The 12,559-nt window shown below is 34.6% G+C and overlaps 3 protein-coding genes across 4 annotated transcripts in view; 2 read left to right on the forward strand and 1 right to left on the reverse strand.

The window, feature by feature from the left end:
• The first annotated feature begins 2,290 nt into the window (after window positions 1-2,290).
• On the forward strand, window positions 2,291-5,930 carry LOC111476795 (V-type proton ATPase subunit e1-like). Of its 2 annotated transcripts, none has more exons than XM_023120603.1 (4): window positions 2,291-2,377; window positions 2,488-2,632; window positions 3,832-3,879; window positions 5,562-5,930. In XM_023120603.1, the coding sequence occupies exons 2-4, from the start codon at window positions 2,535-2,537 to the stop codon at window positions 5,626-5,628; spliced, it is 213 nt and encodes a 70-aa protein (XP_022976371.1). In that variant the 5' UTR covers window positions 2,291-2,377; window positions 2,488-2,534; the 3' UTR covers window positions 5,629-5,930. The 2 variants fall into 2 exon arrangements, with proteins under 2 accessions (XP_022976371.1, XP_022976372.1); XM_023120604.1 differs by having other exon boundaries at window positions 2,323-2,377; window positions 2,470-2,632.
• A 255-nt stretch (window positions 5,931-6,185) lies between these two features.
• Window positions 6,186-8,877, reverse strand: LOC111476792 (syntaxin-51-like). The gene is made up of 6 exons (XM_023120599.1): window positions 8,560-8,877; window positions 7,711-7,926; window positions 7,432-7,631; window positions 7,252-7,352; window positions 7,088-7,132; window positions 6,186-6,417 (listed from the first exon to the last, which is right to left on the reverse strand). The coding sequence occupies exons 2-6, from the start codon at window positions 7,920-7,922 to the stop codon at window positions 6,286-6,288; spliced, it is 690 nt and encodes a 229-aa protein (XP_022976367.1). The 5' UTR covers window positions 7,923-7,926; window positions 8,560-8,877; the 3' UTR covers window positions 6,186-6,285.
• A 711-nt stretch (window positions 8,878-9,588) lies between these two features.
• Window positions 9,589-12,559, forward strand: part of LOC111476791 (serine/threonine-protein phosphatase PP-X isozyme 2) — a 6,440-nt gene continuing 3,469 nt past the window's right edge. The window contains exons 1-2 of the mRNA XM_023120598.1: window positions 9,589-9,941; window positions 10,880-11,032. Of these exons, the coding sequence (XP_022976366.1) occupies window positions 9,801-9,941; window positions 10,880-11,032 (294 nt within the window). The 5' untranslated portion in view covers window positions 9,589-9,800. The remainder of the gene's footprint in view (window positions 9,942-10,879; window positions 11,033-12,559) is intronic.

Genomic DNA, 12,559 nt, shown 5'->3' on the forward strand with positions numbered 1-12,559 from the left:
TTTATAATTCGTGAACGTTTTTTAAATGATCACTCGATTTTGGATGTTTTTTTAAACTCTCGAGTAAAAATATTAGTTTTTGCATCTTTATATTGGTCATCAAATTTTGTGTAACGAGAATGACTTGTAGCTAGGAAAGAGGTCAGCAAGATCGAACCTCTAACAAACCTTGAAGGACCAAACTCACATATATGGAAAAACACGGGAATGTCTTGTAGCTAAGGGAAAAGACCAGCAAGATAAGAACCGTAACACACGTTACAGGACCGAACCTATGTATATGGAAAATACGAGAATGACTTGTAGCTATGGGAAAAGTGAGCAAAATTCCTTCCATTTTAGAATGGTTTTATTTTTTCAAAAAATAATAATAATTAATTGCTATCCAAAATTTATTAAATGATATATGAAATATTTAAAATAAATATTCCTATTTTAGATCCTATGAAATAGCTTCAATTAAATGGTTGGTGGGAAATTAACTTCTGTCGTGTCAGGGCTAGTTGGCAGTTGGTGCATTTTAATTCTAAATACAATCTCAATTATTATTATTATTATTATTTATTATTATTTTTTGAGAAAATAAATTCAAATAAATAAATTAAAATAATTTACCTCACCAAAATTTAATCTCAAATTAATAATTATATAAACTATTTATTATTTATTTATTTTCTTAGCTAAGGTAAATTTTGGAAATAAAATAATTAAAAAAAATTTATTTTTAAATTTAATAAAAAATTTAAATATTTCTGAGTTAAGGTGAATTAAAAGAAAAACTTTATTTATTTTACAATTTATATTTTTTAATTTTTAAAATAATTTAAATATCGAGTGTTGCGTCTTTGTAAAATATACCTGTCTACCAGTTGAACTATGTTAGGAGGTTACAATTTTGTGATTATGTTGTTCATAGATAATTTGTTTGTCCGAATAATTTAAAAATATATCTAATTTATTTTAAAAAGGGTTGATATTTATTTGCCAGTCTACCATGACAATGTTGAACTATGTTAGTATGTTATAATTTAATTTTTTTTTAATAACCCAATCCAAACCTAACCTGAAAATAGAGAGTCGGATTGGGTTTACCAATCTTTAATTAATATATTTTAAAAAATATTACTCACGTGTATAAATTATAAATAAAATAAATTTTAAAAAATATTGAAGTAATTTCCTTATCAAAATTTAGGAATTTAATTCATAAACAATACCGCCTCCAAAATTTATGAATATAAATTAAATTTTTAATAAAAGAAATTAATAAGAAGCATAGTCCATAAATGTTATTATGGGCCGTGGGCCCACTTTTATTCCGAACTTAAAGGATGTTTTGAAAATGGTGAAAAATTAATTATTGTTTTTTTTTCCTTTTTTTTTTCGGTCAAAATTATTATTTTTATAAATAAATTGTTTGTAATCAGGTCTATTAGGGTAAAAGTACCCTCGTGTCGGGATTATTGAGAAAATGTTGTAAGAAATATTCGTATCGAGATTAGATATGCATGTGTATATAGAGTATGTAAATCAGGTGATTGATTTTCTTTTCTTTTTAAAGAAGGTTACTCGTTCGTGACCTATCCTGGATTAGGGTTGTCTAACTCGACACGAAGCAATACATAGAGACTCTGATCAACCAACTCTATGTTTGCGATACGAGAATTATGAATTATCATCATGTGGAAAAAATCAAGTGTAAAGATATAGGTCCACGTACTTCTTGCGATGACCCTGTGAAGCATAATCGACGATATTGGTGTGGAGATCAATGAAGGAGCACGATCGATGACCCTCTAGCGGAATCAACACAAATGATAACACAGGTGCACTGGTTGTCTAACGTAGGTTATGTGCTAACGATGATCAAACGAGGATCTGTATTGTCGTTGATGAGACGATCGTTGTCATTTAGAGAAATGTACGATTAGGGAAAAAAGATGAGAGTAGACGAATTGAGGGGAAAAAAGAGTAGAGAGATAGAGAATCCCGATAAATCTCATATCAATGGAGTTAGTGTCTCTTACTCGTATACTCGGGATTTTTTTATAGCAGTTTATTAAATATTAGTAAAAGAATTATCTAAAATCTAAATAAAAAAAAAAGAAAAAAAGGAAATTTTGATGAAATAGTTTATTATTATTTTTAAATATAATTTTCAGTTTGGGCTATTTAGCTAGACACTACAAATTCCCAAAAACTAAACTATGCCTTATATTGGGCCTCATAGACCAATTTGATTCGGCCCATTAAGTAGCATGACCCGACCCGCTTACTTTCACGCCTGTAGATTCCGATGAATTTTTCAGATCTATTTTCATCGTCTCCAGATTTTCGAAATGCTCTGCGACTCCACAATTCGTCCTTTGGTTTCTTGGTAATCAAACGAATCGCCTTTTGTTATCCTCCCCGTTTTCAGATTTGTCTGTTTCTCATTTGTTTAATTCGAACTACATCTGAATTTTCCAGTCTCTTGCTTGATTGCAGAGGTTTTGATCTTTTGATTGCACGATCGAGGTCGAACGGGATCAACAATGGGATTCTTGGTGACGTCCCTTATTTTCGCCGTGATTGGAGTCATCGCGTGTTTTTGCTCCTTAATTTGCTGTAACAGAGGAGCTTCGACTAATTTGTAAAGTCCTTGCTCTTTATCGATTTTCTTTCTCTATTTTCATACATGTGTTGAGCTGTTGATCCAGAAGCAATTGAGCTGCTACGGAATCTAACTCGTTTGTTTTTGCTGATAACTATGTTTGATTTCCATATGCTATTCAACTGTGCTAAGTTTTGTTGATCATTAGTTCTACTGTAGCCAATCTGCTATTGATTCTAAGTCCTTGTGTTGTTGGCTTTTAGACATTTAATCTGTTGTTTGTATTCTAGGACATACATCAATGATTTTATATATCCAATGACTGCCATTTTTGTAACACTGAAAGTTCAGGCGCATGTATCTAGGCTGGTATATTGCATTGTTAAGATTGTAATATGAGTTTATAGGATTTAAGATCTCAACGTGTATCCAAATTATTAGGTTCACACAGAAAGGTCTTTGGCAATATGAAATTAGGGGGAACTATGTGGAATATTGAGTAGGATGGAACAATATTGTTAACAAAAGATGTGAAACTTGAGAATATTTTATTAGGTCAATGGAGGATATGAGAATTTTTATAAGACTTTACTGCTTCTGCTAAAGAAAAACATCATTCTGGAAAATTGTTTATCGAAATTTATCTGTCGAACTATGTCGTTCTTGGTTTAAGTATACAAGTGTTTTCTATCTTGGCGTTGAGGGTAAATAATTGGTAAGCTTGATGATGAAATAGCCTCATGGTTTAAAAACTGATCAGAACCTAAACTATGTATACTAAAACAACATTATTCTGGTGCTCGTCTTATTTGTAAATTGCTGGTTGTTTCTCTAGCTTCTTTCTTTGGTGCTCGTCTCTGCAACTACGTCACTACTCACCCTTGGAGCAGTGTTCGTACTAGAGATTAAAACTCTCTTAAGTAGTCTTATAGCTATGTAATTTTGTTCAATTTCCCTTACTCTAGAAAAGGTCATATATGGGTAGTCTCTGAAACTTCATATGTAGAGTTTACGTTGCGTGGTTAAATCTGCTTGCCTCATCGATATTCGTGCTTGACGACAAAACTTATGAAAGACTATTGATCATTCATCTGACTTCCATGGGATCTTAATACATATTTGAAACGAACAATCAAAGTGCTATTGAACTTTTGTACCATTACTCCTTTGCATATGCGTATGAATATTTCTTTCATTGCATTCATGCAGGTGGCTAATATTGCTATTCTTCATTGCAGGTTTCACCTTACTTTGATAACTACTGCAACAATATGCTGCTGGATGATGTAAGTCTTATGTTTTTCTTGCGTTTGATAACCACTAATTTCCTTTGTGCTATAACATTAGCTTGTTATGATAGAGGACAAACTGATGTTTTCCAAACGCGTCTTTTTTTCTTCCTTTTTTTTTCCCTTCTTTTTATTTTATCTAAGAAACCAAAGTTTCATTGAGAAAAGTGAAAGAATGTACAAGAGCATGTAAAGCAACACAAAAGGAGTCCTCAACTTTGGGAAAAGACCTCAATTCAAAAGAATACCACTAAGTTGTCAATTACAAAAAAATTCAAATAGTAGACACCCATGAAGATGCATAGAATCTCACTACCTCCCACACCTCCAGTGAAGATTTTTCCACCCCTCTAAAAATCCTACTATTCTTCTCAAGCCACACTCCCGAGTCCTTACAAGATAGCATTTAACAGGCCTGCCACAAAACTCTTCCCTTATCCCAAAAAGGAGAGTTCACTTAATCTCTCAATCAAAGAGCACCTATTCCTAATATACGCGTCAACAACCCCAGACAAACTAAAGCACTGACTCCAAACAAATTCAAGTTGCTGTCTAAAGCAACAAGCCGTTGCTTGCTTGGAGAGAAGCTCTAGTAAGATTTTTCTTTAGCGAAGAAAGATCCACCTAGAAGGAGAAAATATATTGTACAGCTGCAATAATGTATGAATTGATTAATGAAAACATAGAACCCGCAATAAAACCCTGGACCTTTGGCGGACGTGTCTTCTTGAAGAAGAAAAACATTAGAATGCACCATAAAATGCACTGCTAGATGTAAATATATCGTGAAAATGTCATAACAAATTTTGAAGGCTTTGGTAATTCTTAGGACTTGATGGAAGTTTTCTTTTCATAATATTGATACTTACAGACTATTATGTACAAATAATGAGTCATAAAAATAAGGAAACAATCTTAGATTATAATGTCCACAACATAGATACTGTAGTTATGATGTTTCTTAAAATTCCATCACGCAACCCCCGCGTTCCCCCTCAAGAAGGGGCTAATGGATATTTTCTCATATCAACTTGCTTGGAATCATGCACCAATCAACTATGTGGTTAACTCGTGTTATTTGGCTACTTATTGATACTAGAGGTGTACAAATAAAGACTTTATCCAACTTTTTCTTTATGAAATGTCTTTTGGTTTTAATGTATTTTATTAGGTCATGTTGGATTGGGTTGTTTGCAATATTAATTATTGACTTATTGACGATGAACCTTTCTTTGAAGAAGTTTCAAACAGACCAACTTAAAAAATTCTTGACATTATTCTGAACTCTGGTCCCAAAATTGACTGGCTACCTTTTTTTCCCATCTCCATCTAACCAGATTTCCTCCTCCGTATGTACAATTATTTAATATAGACTTCTTATTATCAATTGATCCATCATAGCATCAATAGGCTTCTAGGTTTAATTTTAACCCTTTTAGTTTTCTGGGTGTCTTGTTGAAGGGCCCTAAATTAGGGAAATAAAAAAGCCTCTCTATCTGTTCTAGAGTTTCTTTTCAGATTATAAAGATATTGAATTCACTTCAACACACTGTTTTATAAACAGCCACTCACATTTCAGGACAACCTGTTATTGTTAGAGTTTCTATTATAATTAGACACTAAAGTTGCGTAATATATATACCGACTACTAAATTTATTATGCATTTTTTTAAATTTAGGTGGGCAATTGTATATCTTGCACAAATGAAGCCACTTATTGTTCCAATTCTGAATGACTCGGAGTGAAGATAATTTTGGGAACTTCTACTACTAGTTGTGTCTTATGAATCTAAATCATCACAGGGTTGCTGCTGATAACCCTAAGATATGTTATATTTCCCAGGTTCCATGAATCTATGTTGCATTTCAGATTGAATCTGTGCAGTTCATAATTTGAAGATGACCTTTAATTGGGTTCTGTATTTTGTGTTTCCCAAGTGCTGTTTTAATTACTTTCCATCAAATTCTTGGGAAGATCGACCATTGCTCATGGCTATTTAATACAGAACTCCATTTATGAAATAAAGGCTGGGGATTTTATTTGATTTTTTCGTATCTCAATTCTTTATCCCTTGATGCCTCAATCATTGATATTCATAGGGGAGATAGATCTAGAACAAATTGAAAGAAGTGCTACAAAATCCATTTCTATAAGAATGATCATAGAAGATCCAATGTCCTAGAGTTCTTTAGGAGTCTTGTCTTAAAATAAGACACTAATATCTTGTAGGAAGAAGAGGGTGAAGAGTTGGCAAGCCCAAAATCGCTTCAATCACATGGAATCAACTCCACGGGAAGTGAAAGATGAAGAAAAAACACACAAATTTACTAAGAAAATCAACGGATATCAGAATCTTACACCAAAAGGTTGTGTTCTAGTCAATTCACACCAAGACAGTGAATTTACAAATACTTAATAAGTAGCCATATGAGAGTGATGAGAACGACAATTCCAACCACTGATGAAATCATTGACATGCAAGTGCATCCACCCTTGGTCCGCTTGTTCATTATTGCCAGCCTCTTCTGCACTCTCTGTTTTAATACAATGATTAACGATACTGTCAATGAATTTGAACTAGTAGATATTGTTCTCTGTGAGCTTAATCTTTTCAGAATTCCTTTCAAGGTTTTTAAAAAGCGTTTTGCTAAGAAGAGGTTTCCACACCCTTATAAAGAATGTTTCGTTCTCCTCTCCAACCGATGTGGGATCTCCCAATCCACCTCCTTTCAACCCAGCGTCCTTGCTGGCATATCGCCTCGTGTCCACCTCCCTTTAGGGCTTAGCCTCCTCGCTGGCACATTGCCTGATGTTTGACTTTGATACCATTTGTAACGGCCTAGCCCACCACTAGCAGATATTGTTCTCTTTGGGATTTTCCTTTCAGACTTCCCCTCAAGGTTTTTACACCTTTATACAAAATGTTTCGTTCTCCTCCCCAATCGATGAGAGATCTCACAATAATAATCTAGATCGTCGAGGTAGTTTGAATAGTTAGGAGAACCAATCCGGACTTTCGAGGGAGAGGCAAAATTTTTCAAAATTTACGTCCTATGTAATCTTTCAAATTTGATAACTTGGGAAGGCAAATATTTTCTATCTTTTCCAACATGGTGAACCCTCTCACAGTTATAGTACACAACAGATATGTACACAACAAACACCCAATCATGTAAGAAAAGAATCAGAACAAGAGATTCGTACCCGTAATCGGGAATCTGTAACATCGACATGTTCATCCAAATCATCCTGCACCATTGAACAGAGTTAAAAACAAGACTAAAATTATAAGAATCGAGTTCATGAGAAGACTTAGCGATCAAGTAAGTCAACAAATGAATAAACACGACAACAATCGAAAGACATACGATAAGTCTCGTGTGAAGGCTAAGTTCTTCATTGACAGCCAATGCAATATGTTTTGTGCTCATTATAGTCCCTTCCAGTTTCTCGAGGCCTTCATCTTGCTCTGCTCCAAATATCACATTTTCACATTAACAGAGATTCATACTGATATTTTTCCAGTGACTTTAAACAAATAAACCTGCCTCTCATAACTTGTCGTTGAAAACCGAGTAGGCCTCGGTTGTCTAAGCCTTCTGTTCTATTCTCTGCTGGCTTTATTTCTGGACCAAGTAAGCTATCTCGGTTAGCAAAGTTAGACATGTTCAAAGTCGAAGCCATCTGGTTAGCTTTCGATCTCAAATTCGCTATCATATCCCTGCGACGATTCATCTCTTTCTCCGGTCTGCAAGCCACGAGACACAGAAATAATATACCACCAAGAACACACAATTCCCAGAAAAAACCATAATCACATGGCTTACATTGGTTGCTTTCCTTGAAGCTTGGGTAACTGAGTCTGCAAGGTATCAAGTCTGGTACCCAATATTGTGATCTTCCTGCGTATAGCTGAGGCATGACGCTGAGCTTCTGGTCCAGAAGCAGAACTTCTCCCAGAAATCATGCCATTGATATCTTCAGAGAGTTTCATGGCTTCATTGTATTCCTTCACCCATGATTCCAAAGTATACGCCATTCGCCTTCAATCCAAACACCACAAAAATCGAGAAGAGATTACAAGATAGTATATAGAAACTACTGCACTAAGTATAGTGGAGAAATATCTACTGCTCTATATACTTTTGATTTCTTGAGATGAAAACCTAGGTATGGTGGATGAGTATTTACCGTAAAGACCTATCAATCTATTCCTAAAATATCTAGGTATCTTTAGTCTAAAATACTTAAATCATTTTTTTTTAAACAATGAGCTCATACAATTATTTAGCTTGACCTATGAGGGAGCTCATACAATTATTTGGCTTGGCGTTATTAGGTTAATGATGATATTTGTCGTTCATCCATAGAAAGAGAAGCGAGCAGAAGACAAAAACTAGATTAAGCTAATCCAGGTAGAGCTGAATCCTTAGAATAATCTAGAAGAATCACACACGATTTGGTCAACTGAAAGATCAAACGTTTCCATCCATACACAAACCAAGGACAAACAGAAAACGGAGAATTGAGGTACAAACCATAGAATCAAACACTGAAATCAACAGATACCATAGAACGAACAAACAAATACATCGAATGTGCCCTAAAAAAAAAAAAAAAATTAAGCAAACTACCAGACGATACAGAGATCATAACCAAAAGGAAACGGAACTTACCGTTTGGAAATCAGAATTGACGTTCGAAAAATAAGAGAATTCAACCGGCAGCAATGGCAGATCGGCTGGGGAATTTATAGAATAGCTATGAAGGATGGTACAAATCCGCCACCGCCGGCGACCAACATTCGTCGATCAATTGGAATCAGGAATCAGAACGTCGTAATTTGGATCTGCGCAAATTGGTTTGAAAATTCCTAGAGGGAGAAAATCAAGAAGAAAATGAAACAATAAAAAGAAAGAAAGGCGTTCCTCGAGATCATTGGGCACTGCTGTGGGTCTCATATGTACCTTGTAATCCTTTAATCGTTCTAACCAGAATCATGATACCCATAGGGGCCATCGAGGGCTCAACCTCGTTCAACGTCTACAATCCACTTTATTTGAAGGCGTAATGTTCTCACTAGCATACTGCTCGGTGTTCGGCTATAATACCATTTGTAACAGCTCAAGCCTATCTTCGGTCTGTTACGTCCTTATTGGACCTCACAAACCTAACTCTCCGACTAAAGGAATGTGTCATTCTCCTCTCTAATCAACGTGAGAACTCATAATTTACCCCCACTTGAGAGTCTAACGTTCGCATTGGCACGCTGCTTTATGTCTACAATCCACCCCACTTAAGGGTTTACCGTCCTCACCAGTATACCACTCGGTGTCTAGTTTTACTAACGTTTGTAAGAGCCAAAACCCACTGCAGGTCTGTTATGATCACCATCAATCTCACAATTGTAAAACGCATATACTTATAAAATCAACCTCAACATTCACTGATGAGTTTTAAAATCGATTGATTAAACATAAAATTAAAAAATTTAATTCACCCACTATATTTTTTTAATATAAAAATAGTTTTTTTTTTTTTTTTGGTAAGCTAAACTATAAATATTACAATAATTTTATAAATTTAAGGTTAAATTTATATAATTTATTAATTTTTTTTATAGCATATATATATATATATATATTTATTTATTTTGTTATAAATTGAAAAAAAGAAACAAATTGGAGAAGAAGGAAAAAAAAAAAAAAAAAGAAAGAAACGANGCACAGAGCAGCGCCTCAATATACTATTTTCCCTTCTGGCTTCCATGGCTCTGTGAGAGAGATTCATATAAGAGAGAGAGAGAGAGAGAGAGAGAGAGAGAGATTGTCCTTCGGGAAGAGGAGGGGAAGAAGGAGGAGGTTGAGGTTGAGGTTGAGGTTGAGAGAGAGAGAGAGGGATCCACAGTGAAGGAGAGATGTCTGACCTAGACCGTCAAATTGAGCAGCTGAAGAATTGCGAGCCGCTGAAGGAGTCTGAAGTTAAAGCTCTTTGCCTTAAGGCCATGGAAATCCTCGTCGAAGAGAGCAACGTTCAGAGAGTTGATGCCCCCGTTACTGTAAGTCTCACTCTTCTTCCCCATTTTGGGGATTCTGGATTCCACTTCGAGATGTTTGACTCTGTTTCAATCAAGGGCGGCGGCTCTTTCTTTCTTCTTCTCGTATTGTTGTGCTTTTCGGGTTCCTGATTTGGATTTCTCTCGAGTATTGTGGTTTTTTTCTAAATTTTATATCTGGGGTTTCGTTCCTTTTCACTGTAACACTGGTCTTTTTAGGTCAGTTTTTGAGTTTTGATTGCGAATTGGAATTCTGGTCTATAATTTCGTTCTTTTTTGGAAAAACAAGTGGTTCTTAAGGACTATCATGTTGTTGAAATTTGAGATGATTATGGCTTAAATTATTGGTATAACGAATGAGAGAGTGTTATTGTTGTTTGGCGACATCATAAACACTGAAATTGGTAAATGTTGAGGAGATTTCTTTTGCTTATGTTCAGTCTTTTACTTTTTGGAACAGAAACATTATGAGGACATTACAAAAGGAGTTCACAATTTCTTGTTTTCTCATTAACCAATTTTTTGTTCTTTTCATGGTGTTTGAGCATTAATTTTACCTTCTCCATTAGCAATACAATGCTTCTTGTTTACACTTATTGCTGTTGTTTCTGCTTATTCTGTAGTTGTTACTTGGTCAGGCTTGACTAAGCAGCACTTTAATAATTTCGTGGATCTTATACGCCAGACCTGGAACCATTTATTGAACAAACTTGATGGCTTTGGTCTGGGGTTCAAGTGGAGCCACCAAAGCTTTTTCATGTCTAATATTCCTTTTGCCCTTTTAAAATAAGAATCCAACATTTCACTGAAGTACAACGGAGTAGGACACCACCCGATGACCGAGGAATTATGTCCAACTATGTTCGAGTTTCAGATTTGGATTGATTTGTATTATTATTGTTATGTGTTTCTAACCTTTTCCTATGTTTCTTTTTACGTAGATATGTGGAGACATCCATGGGCAGTTTTATGACATGAAAGAGCTTTTTAAAGTAGGAGGCGATTGTCCAAAGACAAACTACTTATTTCTTGGCGATTTTGTTGATAGAGGATTTTACTCAGTTGAGACATTTCTACTTCTACTTGCTCTTAAGGTAATCAATTTTATTTTTTTTAAAAATATTTTTAATAGTCAAAACTATAGTCTTCTTACATTTATATTTGATCTTTAGAGATTACGTGATCATTAAATATCATTTGAGTTTTGGTTTCGGTTTTATTGGTTTTCAAAACTAGGTTTAAATTTGATTCAGAAAGACTTTTTTTTTTAGATATCTAATAGAAATTGGTGTCTATAAATTTTGTATGTTTTCACGAGCCAAAGAAAAAAAAAATCAATGAACTTATAATGGGAGATTCCTGGAAACTGAGCAGGAGATCAAGGTTTTTTTTTTTTTTTTTTGGGTGACTTTTACTGAAATAGTTGCATGCAACTGTTTTACTTTTGTGGTTAATTGGGATCCAATTATTGGTAATAGTAGTTGTTGAATTGAGAGGCTAAGATGTTGAAAGAGTGAGTTGTCCTTGATATGAGGAGTAATGAGGTTCTGCTTATACCGTAGAGGATTCCATGTGAGTTTTCTTCCATAGGGATTTGCTTCATAATATCTGGGAGATTTTCTTGGAGGCAATGGTATCAACAACTTGTATTTGTCTTATCCAAAACTATCTTTCGCACAACACATCTTTATGAGATAGGAGCCAAGGTACCTAAGAATAGGTATCTACCATATTGTCTTTACCTATTTCAAAATGATCAACGCTATTGCGAGGATCCAAATTGGTTTCCAACCTTCACATTACCTGCGTGTTCTGTGTGAGAAGGTGGGGTAATAATTGACAATTCATTATTTCACTGGCAGCATGTTAGCATAGTTTGAGGGTCTTCATTGTGATAATGCGAACCTTTCTTGAATTACTCCTTGATCCTTAGGACTCACGGATTCAAAATATTCATGGCTCTCCCTTTAGAGATGCGGCTAAAACTCCTTGGAGAGTGGTATAGTCTTATGGGTATTTATGAATTTTGGAATGCAAGAAATAGGAGAATTTTTGTAAATGGAGAAATTTTTGTATGAGAAGTTTGGGATCGCATCAGGATTCAAGCTTCTCTAGGTGTCTTTACCTGGGAATTTCTGTAACCCCTTTTTGTTATTTACTACTTCTGGTAGAATCTTTTTCTTGTCACTTCTTGGATTCAAAAGAATGATTCTTTTCTTTCCTGAGCTCAACTTATCTTTGATTTAATATACTCATCAAGTTTCTTATGATGACAAGAAAGCAACAATAATAATATTGATGGTGATTGTCCCTGGCTCTGGTGTAGTATAGTTGTAACCTTTTTTCTTGCAAAATAATAGATGCTGCTGTGGATGGCTTTGGCCTGAAAAGTATCAGGATCCCGTCACACTCTACCAGCAGAAGAAACAACATAAAGGATTAGGTTCCACCTGTATAGGTTTATCTCATAGTTGTGTTCCTTCAAAGTGTGAAAGTTGTTTTGGAAATTATGTCATAGTTGTGTTTCTTCATAATTACTATCCCTTCAGATTTCTGGGAGCTTTTTATTCTTGATTTTCTAACCTTTTTTTTTTTTTTTTTTTTTTTTTTTTTTTTTTTTT

Source organism: Cucurbita maxima, unplaced genomic scaffold, assembly GCF_002738345.1.
Source record: "Cucurbita maxima cultivar Rimu unplaced genomic scaffold, Cmax_1.0 Cma_Scf00003, whole genome shotgun sequence".
Lineage (NCBI taxonomy): Eukaryota > Viridiplantae > Streptophyta > Magnoliopsida > Cucurbitales > Cucurbitaceae > Cucurbita > Cucurbita maxima.

Bases quoted from the DNA above. Each gene is read 5' to 3' on its own strand.
- LOC111476795 (XM_023120603.1), top strand. From the start codon at position 2,535: ATGGGATTCTTGGTGACGTCCCTTATTTTCGCCGTGATTGGAGTCATC. The intron at 2,633-3,831 runs GTAAAGTCCTTG...TCTTCATTGCAG, and splicing joins AGAGGAGCTTCGACTAATTT to GTTTCACCTTACTTTGATAA. The intron at 3,880-5,561 runs GTAAGTCTTATG...TTTTAAATTTAG, and splicing joins ACAATATGCTGCTGGATGAT to GTGGGCAATTGTATATCTTG.
- LOC111476792 (XM_023120599.1), bottom strand. From the start codon at position 7,922: ATGGCGTATACTTTGGAATCATGGGTGAAGGAATACAATGAAGCCATG. The intron at 7,353-7,431 runs GCAGGTTTATTT...TATTTGGAGCAG, and splicing joins TCAACGACAAGTTATGAGAG to AGCAAGATGAAGGCCTCGAG. The intron at 6,418-7,087 runs GTACGAATCTCT...GTATTAAAACAG, and splicing joins TTACAGATTCCCGATTACGG to AGAGTGCAGAAGAGGCTGGC.